This window comes from Pipistrellus kuhlii, unplaced genomic scaffold (assembly GCF_014108245.1).
Source record: "Pipistrellus kuhlii isolate mPipKuh1 unplaced genomic scaffold, mPipKuh1.p scaffold_m20_p_7, whole genome shotgun sequence".
In the NCBI taxonomy this organism is placed as follows: domain Eukaryota; kingdom Metazoa; phylum Chordata; class Mammalia; order Chiroptera; family Vespertilionidae; genus Pipistrellus; species Pipistrellus kuhlii.
In genome coordinates, this window is record NW_023425573.1 from 13,400,299 (window position 1) to 13,413,290 (window position 12,992).

Here is a 12,992-nt window from a genome sequence, read left to right on the forward strand (position 1 = left end):
TTTTAAATATATTTATTTCAGAGAGAGGGAGAGATACAGACATTAATGATGTGAAAGCATCATTGATTGGCTGCCTCCTGCACAACCTACACTGGGGATCGAGCCCACAACCCAGGCATGTGCCCTTGACCAGAACTGAACCTGGGACCCTTCAGTTCACAGGCTGACGCTCTATCCTAGGGGTGTTGAACTCAATCAGAGAAGGGGCCAAAATCTAAAATCCAGCCTAAATCGAGGGCCGAATGGTTTACTGAACAGTCATAAACTGTCATTGTGATGGAAACGCAGCGGAGTGCAGTGATGACAGTGCGGTGCGGGCCACATTTGTGCTGGCGGGATGGATTTGGCCCGCGGGCCTTGTGTTTGACACATGTGCTCTAACCACTGAGCCAAATCAGCTAGGGCTCAGATGAAATATTTAAATGTAAACAACAAAACTATAAAATAGTCAAGTAATGTATGAACAAATATTTAGATAATTCAAACCACAGAAGCCACAACAGACTGCCTAAATACTAAGGCTAAACTTAAAAACTTCTACACAGAAAAACTCTCCATAAACAACCTCAAAACGTACACAAAAACTGAAATCAAGAAACGATCACATGATGAAGGGCTAATATTCTAAGGACTCAGAGATGTTAACATAAAGCAATATACAGCCAAGGAGGAAAAACTGCAAGTGATATAAGTAGTTTGTTTAAAAAAAAAAAAAAAACAATCAAATAAACACAAGAGTTCAACTCAATATGAAAACTGCAAAAGAAAAAGAGCCCAGTGGCTCACTGGTTGAGTGACCCCCTATGAGCCAGGTCACTGCCAGGGCACATGCCCAGGTTGCAGGCTTGATCCCCAGTAGGGGGTGTGCAGGAGGAAGCTGATCAATGATTCTCTCATCATTGATGTTTCTTTCCTTCCTCTCTGAAATAAAAAAATTTTAAAAAAATTTTGTAATGTTTTATATTTAATATGAAATGGGGTTACATTTTAATCTTCTGTGGGTGGAATCTCGGGCCTACAAAGCCCTTAAAATTATCTGATTTTAAGATATCAGGATACCTTGGAGGCGGGGGAAGGGAGACAGACATGTAACACTTCCAATAATGGATTACTGGGGGAAAGACCTCAGGGCAGTCAGAGCAGATGGCTCAGGTCCCGCAGGGGAGCAATGGCTGTCAGGGCTGAGATGAGGGTGGATGGTCCTTACTAGTAGGGCTGGGTGTCACAGGCATTGGGAGAGTCGGGAACTCACAGATGAAAGTCTTCTCCAGCGGGTGGAGGACATTTGCATCAAGAGAAATCTATGCCTGTGAATGGCCCTCCGCCTGCCCCCCTCCACCATCACATTTCCAGGCCGCCACGTCTGAGTGACGATTTTCACTTCTGAGTCACAAATTCTAAGGTTCTGGTGAGCCCTGGAATCTTGCAAATCTTGCAAACAAGGGGAGTCTGAGGAGTGGCTGAGGACCTGAGGCCACGGCTTTGCAGAACCTTGACAGCCAGAAAGATACACTCGAGAGGGCCTGCTTCTGACACTTCAAACTGTGTCCTCTCCCTACATTTCAGAAATGTGACACCAACCAGTAGGGTCATATTCCATTTATTATTATCCTGTTAAACCTGTTTCACTCTCTACTGTTGGGTTCTTCCCACAGTGACTGCACTATGTCTGGGCACTGGTATTTAATTAAAATAACAAGGACTGCCCTAACCAGTTTGGCTCAGTGGATAGAGCGTCAGCCTGCAGACTGAAGGGTTCCAAGTTCGATTCCAGTCAAGGGCATGTACCTTGGTTGTGGGCACATATCTAGTAGGGGGTGTGCAGGAGGCAGCGGATTGGTGTTTCTCTCTAACCCTCTCCCTTCCTCTCTGTAAAAATCAATGTGTTTTTTAAAAGCACAAAACAATGACTTAGTCTCTAGCCTTGCTCTAAAAGTTGGCATCTTATTCAGAATTAGTGAAACCCACTCATTTACCCCATGATCCTCTAACAGCTAACAAGCTCATTTGCATTCATCATATATTTCCCCTGCTCCAAGCAATACTTGAAAAGTGCCTCTCTAATTCCCTCAAATCACGTTATTTTATCTTAACCATTAGCACATCCATATAAAATGCAGAATTTAACTGTGCAAATAAAATTATAAGAAGCCTTCAGACAAAAGGGTGTCATTGTTTAGTGATTAGTGTCAGCAAAGTACACAGGGAACAATCATTAGTTCTATTACAATAAATTTGGGCATCAGTCAGTAAATGTGTTTAAACAATAGCAGAGTCCTTACTAACAATGTAATCATGGATTTTTAGTGTTATTCTGATTGTTTAAAATATATACTTATTGATTTCAGAGAGGAAGGGGAGGGAGAGAGAGAAATATCAAAGATGAGAATCATTGATTGGCTGTCTCCAGCATGCTCCCTACTGGGGAGTGAGCCCTGCAACCTGGGCATGTACCCTTGACTGGAATCGAACCCGGGATCTTTCAGATAGAGCAGGCTGATGCTCTAACCACTGAGCCAAACCAGGTAGGGCTTATTTTGATTTTTAAAAAGTGTTCACTTATTAAGAATTTAATTGAGGAACTGTTCTAGAAATGCAAAACTGACCTCAAATCAGAGAAAATATATACACACAAAACTATGATACTTACAGGAACATAATTAAATTAGCTACCTTCCCAAATATGATAGGAGAAAACTGATTTGACTAGTCAAAATAACTTTATACAAAAAAATTTTTTTTTTTTTAACTTTTGGCTCTATATTGGATAATCCAAACAAAAAGTGGAGCTTAACTTCATTACACGAAACCGAGTTTTCTATTCCCCTCTTTTTAAAACGCTTACTTTATAAGTCAATGGTTTGCAGGGCCAATGATTTTTTCACTACGTCTTAGGTACATACATGTATATTTTCCAAAGTCTGTAGACAGTATGAAGGAAAAATAGTGACCGTTCCATTCAGATTTGCCCAGTACATCAAGTCAGCTTCACACACAGTGAGTCTGAGTACAAAGATGTCAGTGAGTACAAAAGCAAGACGACAAATGATGTTAACCACCCAACCCCTTTTTATGATTGACTCCAAACACAGCACAGGGGAGATGGAATGAGTAATTTAAAAAAAACATATTTTATTTCCCCAAGAGCACTAAGCTGTTTTATTCAAAGTGTGTTTCAAAACACTCAGCCAGATTGCCAACCCAGCCACTGCAACAGAAATCCACTGAGACACCATCTAGAGAGAACAGCTACATTGCTGCATATAATTTATTAACTTAGTAGTTTAGTCTCTCAATGTTTAGCAAGTTTGTGTAAAAATTAATATCCCTGTAGGTTTATAGTGACATTAATATAAATGTATAATTTCACTGTGATGTAAAAGGATAGTTGTGGATGTGGTAAAAGAATGACTGGCTACGAGGACAGAGCTGCTCCAAATCAAACACACAGGCAGCTCGGAAAGGCATCCATACATACACACCCTCAGAATGCTACTATTCCCGTTTCAGCGGTACATACTTGTCTCCTTATATGATATAAAATATGTCCTCAAATTTGAAAAAAATAAACCAAGATGAATACATTTTCATCTTCATTTCAAAACGATCATTTTAAATAACAAGTTCCCCACGCTTAACTCTGTTCAAGAGATGGATTTATACATTTTCTTCACTACATGTACAATTTTTTTAGCCTATCATAGTGCCTCATTACAACCAGTTTAGCAATTAAACTCCAGTGCCTTATTAAAAACTGCATTCAGTTTAAGACTGTAAAATTTACAGTTGAATCCTTAAGACACTGAATTATTACAAAGTCTAAAATATGTAATACCATTCATCAGCACCCCTGGAACCTGTAAATTCTTGCAAAAAAAATTACATGTGTATATAATTCAAACATAAACTTTGTAGGTAAAGGTCATAAAATAAATACTACAGTATTTTTCAACTCAATTTAAATGCTGCCTTGATGATGGTTAGATAAAAAGAATAATATTGCTAACAGAGAGAATCAAAGTAGTTTTAAAACTTTCCTAAGTAGTTAGAACAATTTAGCAAAACAAAGATAAGCAAGAGCCTATGCAGATACATTTCTCCTGTAGTGTAATTGCTAATTATGAGGTATAGTCTGTAAGCAATTAATACAACATAAATAGATATAAGCTACCACTAGCTCAGTCTGGTGAAAAGCTTTTCCGCCATGTAGTTGGGGAGGGAGTGAAGGGAAATGAGAAGGGAAGGACAGGGTAGGTTTGCAGTGGGAACATCATTTATGCACTTACTATTATCACCATCTTGTATGTAACAGTCCACTATCACAAAAAGTAAATCTTCTCCAAGTACATGGTCTAGAATTTACTTTATGTAGTATTAAGATTATTTCAGTATTACTAATGCTTCATTTGATTTATATTTGGACATATACATAATCATATATGTATATCAAAAACTATAAACAGAATTTTAAAACACTTTTAGCTAATTTTTGAAAAGTTAATAGTTAAGACTAAACTATGTGCTACAGAATTTTCTAGACTAACTAAACTCGGGGGTAAAACCAAAGGAAAACATTACTATTTCTTTAGTAAATGGCTTGTGCGAAACCTCAAGCTCACTCATCTTTTTATAGATGGGTTTATTTGATGAGGATTGTGATCCAATGATTGTTTAGCAGCAATTTTACCAAACTGTAAATTCTTTTATTAACAGGCATTATAAACAGATAATACTAATCTTATTTAAAAACCATGAGTGCCACACCAGTGAATATACAGCTCATGAATAACTTAAAAAGTATTTCCCATTTTAAAAGGCAACACTCAGCATACAAAAACCTACCCTAAACAAAGAGGCTATAATATGGATACATGATTGATGTGTCTAAAATGGTATATATACAGTACATAATTAATGTTAATTATGTGATCAGTACAATTTTCTTCTATATGATTCCCTTCATGCTTCACTTTCCCCAGAAACTGAATTCTGAACTTCCTCTTCTAAAATTGGTACAATCAGGTTATCCTTGGACATCAAATTATATTTCATCACAAATTTAGTAAACCGATGACACAAAAATGTTTCGTTCTGTAGAGAAGAAGAAAAAATGTTATTTTAATTTACTACCCAAACCAAACAAATGAGACATAATATCAGTATACATTATTGTCATCATTCTGGTAAGAATGCATCAGGACAATGAGTAAAACATACTTACTTCATATTCATCAAATATCTGCCGATGATGAAAATAAGCATGTGAAAATATTCTGTAAATCCTACGACATACTGATCCTAGTTTTGCTACAGATGATTCCTTTATGCTAACCCTAGAAACAGAAATCACAGATTCATAGAGCTTGACAGATCTTATGAAAAATATACAGTATTCCAATCTCCTAAATTCACAAATGTGTAAACAGACACCTAGGGGAAAGGTCAACGTACTAATAAGTGGCCAGGAAAGGACTAGAACCCCTGTTCACTCCTCAGCCAGGGCTCCTCCTATGCACCCACAGTGCCCGAGAAATTTAGTATCATGGCTTGGAAACGTTGTAGTTTAACGCAATTAAAACAAATCCCTGACAAGTCAAAACTTACTAAAACATACACATATGACATTAACAGTTTGTCCTGTAGAAATGATTAAAACTGCTAAAAGGAATTATTGTTTTATTCCATAGACTTGATTCTTCTTTTTGATAAATAAAAACTGCCTGCATATTTTGGATATTCTTTTTTTTTTTTTTTTAATGTATTTGGATACTGAGACAAAACCCACTATTTGTTAAATATTTTATCTGAGCTCTTTAGAGTTAATGATATTTGGGGGAAATAAAATTTCCAAATCGATCCATCTGCTAACAAATATCTTAATAGAATAAAAGACCAGTCACAAACCTCACCAATAATGTAAGACAGTATACACAGGCTTCTTCCCAGACCTTATTTGATGAGGACTGTAAAGGCAAGGACAAGGAATCCTTCAAAAACAAGCAGTCGCCGAAACCGGTTTGGCTCAGTGGTAGAGCGTCGGCCTGCGGACTGAAAAGTCCCAGGTTCATATTCCGGTCAAGGGCATGTACCTTGGTTGTGGACACATCCCCGGTGGGGGGCATGCAAGAGGCAGCTGATCGATGACTCTCTCTCATTGATGTTTCTAACTCTCTACTCTGTATCTCTCTCCCTTCCTCTCTGTAAAAAAAAAAAAAATCAATAAAATATATTAAAAAAAAAAAAAAAAAAAATCAAGCAGTCCAGCCGAAACCCGTTTGGCTCAATGGATAGAGCATCGGCTTGGGGACTGAAAGGTCCCGGGTTCGATTCCAGTCAAGGGCATGTACCTAGGTTGCGGGCATATCCCCAGTAGGGGGTGAGCAAGAGGCAGCTGATCGATGACTCTCTCTCATCGATGTTTCTAACTCTCTATCTCTCTCCCTTCCTCTCTGTACAAAATCAATAAAATATATTTTAAAACAAACAAACAAAACAAAACAAAAAAAAACCAAGCAGTCCAGCTAAGAAAAGTCTGCTCCTGAGGCATGCTAAGAGGCTGACCATCACAGAGATTCCAGGAAGTAAGTGTGCAAACATCTAAACTCTAAAGTGTCAGAGAGAGAGCCCTGGACAAGGACACAGCCAACGGGACTACCCTTGCTGAACTGGGCTGTGAGCTTTGGGAACTAAGTCCTGCTACCTTTAGTTTAACTATAACCATAATTTCAAAACCTGAGTAAAAGACAAAGCTTAAAGAAGACAATGCATTAACCAGGAACCTAGTTTCAATTTTAAAAACAACGATCTTTTAAATCAAATCCAAAAAGTTTAATGCCATGTTTAAAAGTTTGTTTACCTGCTGGGAAAATATTTATTGCTATTCAGAAGACATGCAGCACCATCAAGTGTGTGTCTAGTATAGTCTATAGCAGGACACTATAAAAGAAAGGACATAAAAATGCATCAACAAAGAGCTCTGCCACTTAGTTTAAGTGTACTTATTACATGTGTGTCTTATTCCGAAAACTTAATATATCCTAAAAAAGAATTGCCTTATAATATCAGAATAACTAAAATTCAGTATTACATCAATAAATAAGACTACTATTGCCGAGACCGGTTTGGCTCAATGGATAGAGTGTCGGCTTGGGGACTGAAGGGTCCCGGGTTTGATTCCGGTCAAGGGCATGTACCTTGGTTGCAGGCATATCCCCAGTAGGGGGTGTGCAAGAGGCAGCTGATTGATGACTCTCTCTCATCGATGTTTCTAACTCTCTGTCTCTCTCCCTTCCTCTCTGTACAAAATCAATAAAATATATATATTAAAAAAAAAAAAAAAAAGACTACTATCCCCATGACTCTGGAAGATACATGAATCAATCTAATTTCTCACTTCTAACCCTGGAAAGAACACCTGATTAGCTCATTAACCTCTGACTTTACAAATGAGGAGACAGAAGCTGGTCAGTTTGCAGAGTCTGCACAGGCTTCTTCCAAGTCTTAAAATTATCTGTGGGCAGATAATGTTACTGAGCCAAATAAGAAATCTTTCAAAACAAGCAGCCAGTTCAGAAAAAAATCACAGAGATTTACTAGCGAGTAAGCAAGCATGGAAATATCCCAGCTCTATAGCCTAAGATGGAGAGCCCTGGAGAACAGTGCCCAGCAGCAGGGACTATTAGTGACTGATGGCCAGCGACTCAGGCAAGATCAGACAGTTAGGCAGGACTCAAAAACACGTTTATAGTAGGAATACACTGACCCCTCCGGCCACTGACTTACACTTTACCAAGAAGCCTCCTTCTCTCACAAATACCTCGCGAGATCACAGCCTTCTAACATCCTAGAAGCATTCTTTTATTATTTGTCTGGCATCCTATTATCCTAGCAGCTTTCTAAAGAATTTTCTCCTTAACCTCCTTTGAAATTTAACATGAAATTTATATCTTTACATTTTAATAAATCTGTCTTATCCTATTTCACTTATCAGAAACAACGAAACCTATTGTCTCATGGCAAATCAGCAAACCGACTAAAGAAAAATTAAAACTGCAAAGTAATCTCACTCAGTTCTTTTGAAGGCAGACAGGGAGAAAGATTAAAGGAAAGGAGCAGAGAATGAACCAGGAATCCACTTGAAGGAAAAAAATGAACTGGATTTAAAAATGTAAATTAGTAACTTATAAAAACTTATAAAAAAATAGCTTATTACACTGTGATGGTAAATACATAAAGATTATCAAAACAAAAACAAAAAAAACACATAAGTATTACATGGCCTCACTCATATGTGGACTCTAATGAACAAAATAAATTCAGACACAGAAGCATCGAACAGAATGTGGAATCTCAGAGGGAAGGTGTGTGTGAGTAGGTGGGAAAAGATCAACCAAAGAATTTGTATGCATAACCCATGGACACAGACAATAGCATGGGGAAGGCCTGGGCAAAGGGTGTATCAAAGGATCTTGGGTTTGATTTCCGGTCAGGGGCAGATACTTGGGTCCCAGGTTTCAATCCCTGCCCAGGTTCAGGTAAGATGTTTCTCTCTTTCCCCCATCCCTCTCTAACTTCCACTCTCTAAAATACAATGGAGCCCTAACTGGTTTGGTTCAGTGGATAAAGCCTCGATCTGCAGACTGAAGGGTCCCAGGTTCGAATCCAGTCAAGGGCATGTAACTTGGTTGCGGGCACATCCTCAGTGGGGGGTGTGCAAGAGGCAGCTGATCAATGTTCCTAACTCTCTCTCCCTCTCCCTTCCTCTCTGTAAAAAAAAAAAAATCAATAAAATATATTTTAAATAAATAAATAAATAACAATGGAAAAAATATCCCCTGGTGAGCTGAAACTGGTTTGGCTCAGTGGACAGAGCGTCGGCCTGCAGACTGAAAGGTCCCAGGTTCGATTCCAGTCAAGGGCATGTACCTTGGTTGCGGGCATGTCCCCAGTAGGGGGTGTGCAAGAGGCAGCTGATAGATGATTTTCTCTCACCGATGTTTCTTAACTCTCTAGCCCTCTCTCTTCCTCTCTGTAAAATATCAATAAAATATATTAAAAAAAAAAAAAAAAAAATATATATATATATATATATATATATATATATATATATATATATATATATATATATCTCCCTGGTGACAACTAAAAAATGGTGGTAAAATATATAGAACACAATATTTGCCGTTGTAACTATTTTAAATGCATAGTTGGTGTCATTAATTACATTCAGTGTCATGCAACCGACACCATTGTTTCTAACCAAAGGCTTTTCATCATCCCCAACAGAAACTCTATACCATCAATCAATACCTTCCCATGCTCCTCACCCTCTGATCCCTGGTAACCTCTCTAATCTACTTTTTGTCTCTATAAATTTGCCCTTTCAAGGTATTTCATATACCGTATTTTTCGGACCATAAGACGCACTTTTTTCCCCCCAGAAGTGGGGGGGAAAAGTCCCTGCATCTTATGGTCCAAATATAGCCTACACATATACTTTAAAAAAAAGTTTTTTTACTTGCCCGGCTCTGTGTGGTCTCTGTGTGCTTGCCCGGCTCTAAAATGGTTCTAAATGCTGCTGTTTACTTTACAGGGTTGATTACATGTGTTTATGACTGTGATATTGGGTTTTAATGCACATAAAATATTTTAGGACACTATTTGTTTCAGAATCTTTTTTTCTTCATTTCCCTTCTCTAAAAACTGGTGCATCTTATGGTCCGGAGCATCTTATGGTCCGAAAAATACGGTAAGTAGAATCATAAAATAGCTGTTTCTTTGTGTCTGGCTTATTTGGCTCAGTAACATGTCCTCAAGGTTCATTCATGCTGTAGCATATATCTGAACTTCATTCCTTTTCATGGCTAAAAAATATTCCATTGTATGTATATACCACAATCTGTTTATCCATTTTCCATGTAACTGCCCAATTATGAAAAATGATACTAATTATAAGAAATTCTGCCCTAGCTGGTTTGGCTCAGAGGATAGAGTGTCAGCCTTCGGACTGAAGGATCCCGGGTTTAATTCCAGTCAAGGGCACATGCCCAGATTGCAGGCTCAATCCCTACTAAGGAGCATGAAGGAGACAGCCAATCAATGATTCTCTCTCATCACTGATGTTTCTATCTCTCTCTCCTTCTCCCCTCCTCTCTGAAATCAATAAAAATAAGTTTAAAGTGCTCGCTTTGGCAGCATATATACTAAAATAAATTTTTAAAAAAGAAATTCTAAAACAGCACTGTGGCAATAACTTTGTAGCAAAGAACAGGAAACCAACTAGCAAAAGAAAGGGTGAACGAAAGCCCCTAAACAGTTGTCTACACAGTCATACAAATTTAGGTTACGGCATTTTATTAGCCATTCTGCTTTATGAATTCTCACCTCTTTTGGAGTTTTATGAGCTGCACAAAGAAAAATCCACTGCTCAGTCGCTGTCATCTGAGTACATGTGTCTGGATGGCATTCACTCTGTTAAAATGTTACATTTCTTAATATGTAAAGCAATTAAAAAGTTTATCATTGGGGTTACTACATTTGCATGTACAATTCTAATTAGAAATCTTAGATAAGCCTTTTAAGCACATTAAGTTATAAAATTAGAGGGGGAAATGAGAACTTTCTATTATAACTTTAACTTGAAAATGTTACCTGAAGTTTGACAGCAAGTCCATTGAGCTCAAGACAGAATTGCCTAAAAATTCAAATATATAAATGAAAAGTCTTATGTACTTTCCACATTGTATTTAGAACATTAATTTAAAATACAGTGCTCTACCAGTACCATCCATCCTCCCTCATCAACAACATATGAATTTATATGGCACATTTCCTACAAAGACATACAGATTAATAAACAAAATTCAAAACAAATGATCATAAATAAGGTCAATATCAGAGTTCAAGAACTAGATCACTCTTAACACTGAAAATTGATACAATTTTACTGAGAAGTATTTTAGAAAAATTTACCAGAGCACTTAGAAAATGTCTATTTTTTTTACTAAGTCATTCTAAGAACTAATTCTAATTAAATAATCAGAATAATATGCAGATATATGTACAGAGATGTTCACGAAAATCATATACATAAAAGAACTTTTTTTAACATTCTAAATTAGCAACTGAAGAGTAATAAAATGTTGGCAAAGGACATATATTTATACTCACAGTAAGATTCCAGTTACGTATAAAATTATATGCATTTATATATCCATATGCAAACAGATATACAAAAATGACTACACTTTTTATACTACGTATTTTACAAGTTTTATTATGACTACACACGTCTTTGTAAAACCTTCAATCATAACATAGAAGAACATCTTCCATAATTCCACTACCTCTTTCGAAAAGATAATTATCTTTTATAGCAAATTTGATTTTATATATAGTAATGATTTTAAATATATTCATATACACAATTTTGTATCTTGCTTTTTTGTCACTGAACAGATAATGGTCATTTTTTTCATGACATTTTTTCCTTCTAAAATTTCCAAATTGAGCCCTGGCTGGTTTGGCTCAGTGGATAGAGCATCAGCCTGCGGATTGAAGGGTCCCAGGTTCAATTCCGGTCAGGGCACATGTCTGGACTGGGGGCTTGATCCCCACTGGGGGATGTGCAGGAGTCAGCCAATCAATGATTCTCTCTCATCATTGATGTTTCTATCTCTCTTTAACTCTCCCTTCTTCTCTGAAATCAATAAATATGTATTTTAAATAAATAAATAAATACATAAATACATAAATAATAAATACATAAAAATTTCCAAATTGAGAATTTTAAGCCTAGAACAATTCTTGGAACGTTGTTAAGTGCTCAAAAAATATTTTATGACACAAAAATAACTTACTTTATTAACTGTCAAAATACTAAATGTTTCCTCTAAAAATTCTAACAAATTAGTTACTCACTGCTGTGTTTCCCCATCAAACAAAATATAGACAACTTGCCTGCAACATCAATTTTAAAAAATACCTCATCTACAAATTGAGGCACTCATCACAGAAAATGTGCCTAAGTTACTGGAAAAAAGTCAAACTACATTTATTATGTTTAAATCAACTCAAAAGTAACAAACCCCGATGAACATACATCCATATTTAACCTATCAACTCATCTCAACTCACATTTATATTAGAAAGTTGATAAGTTTAAGAAACCATCTAGTAACATCAGGATATAGCTGCTTCTAAAGTTAACTCTAGTTAACTAGTCCTTCACTCATCTTCAATTTTCTCATTCAAAGGATATTATGAAAAGCTCCAAAACTCCTTATTGCAGGATTACAATTAATCTATATTTTCCAAAGGGAAGACTAAAGTTCACAGTAGTTAATAGGTAACTCATCAAATACCAAGCCTATACCAGGAGCTTGACATGATCCTCTAGAGCAGTGGTTCTCAACCTTTGTAATGCCACGACCCTTTAATATAGTTCATGTTGTGGTGACCCCCAACCACAAAATTATTATTGTTGTTGTTGTTGTTATTATTATTAATTAATAATAATTAATTTTAAAATTATTAAATTGCCAAAACCGGTTTGGCTCAGTGGATAGAGCGTTGGCCTGCTGACTGAAAGGTCCCAAGTTCGATTCCAGTCAAGGGCATGTACCTTGGTTGTGGGCACATCCCCAGTAGGAGGTGTGCAAGAGGCATCTGATCGATGATTCTCTCATCGATGTTTCTAACTCTCTATCCCTCTCTCTTCCTCTCTGTAAAAAATCAATAAAATATTTTTTAAAAATAAAAATAAAAATTATTAAATTATGTAATACAGTTATGAAGTAGCAACGAAAATAATTTTATGGCTAGGGGTCACCACAACATGAGGAACTGTATTAAAGGGTCGTGGCATTAGAAAGGTTGATAACCACTGCTCTAGAGAGAGATAGTTATTCATGAGTAGGTAAATGGAAATAATGCATTTGTGATTAAAGGATATGATTATGGAAAACTGTGTAAAAACATAACACCCAAATCCA

The 12,992-nt window shown here is 36.7% G+C and overlaps 1 protein-coding gene and 1 long non-coding RNA gene across 4 annotated transcripts in view; both read right to left on the reverse strand.

Moving 5' to 3' along the window:
* Positions 1-3,237: 3,237 nt before the first annotated feature.
* The window catches only part of LOC118709381 (MOB-like protein phocein), a 38,014-nt gene continuing 28,259 nt past the window's right edge, over positions 3,238-12,992 (reverse strand). For all 3 annotated transcript variants that reach the window (XM_036421437.2, XM_036421434.2, XM_045575724.1), the window contains 5 exons: positions 10,651-10,693; positions 10,384-10,470; positions 6,857-6,936; positions 5,222-5,333; positions 3,238-5,091 (listed from right to left, as the gene is read on the reverse strand). In XM_036421437.2, coding sequence (XP_036277330.1) covers positions 4,960-5,091; positions 5,222-5,333; positions 6,857-6,936; positions 10,384-10,470; positions 10,651-10,693 — 454 coding nt within the window. In that variant the 3' untranslated portion in view covers positions 3,238-4,959. The remainder of the gene's footprint in view (positions 5,092-5,221; positions 5,334-6,856; positions 6,937-10,383; positions 10,471-10,650; positions 10,694-12,992) is intronic.
* Positions 8,810-9,394, reverse strand: LOC123651679. The gene is made up of 2 exons (XR_006740558.1): positions 9,140-9,394; positions 8,810-8,842 (listed from the first exon to the last, which is right to left on the reverse strand). It is a non-coding gene; the product is annotated as an uncharacterized LOC123651679 (long non-coding RNA).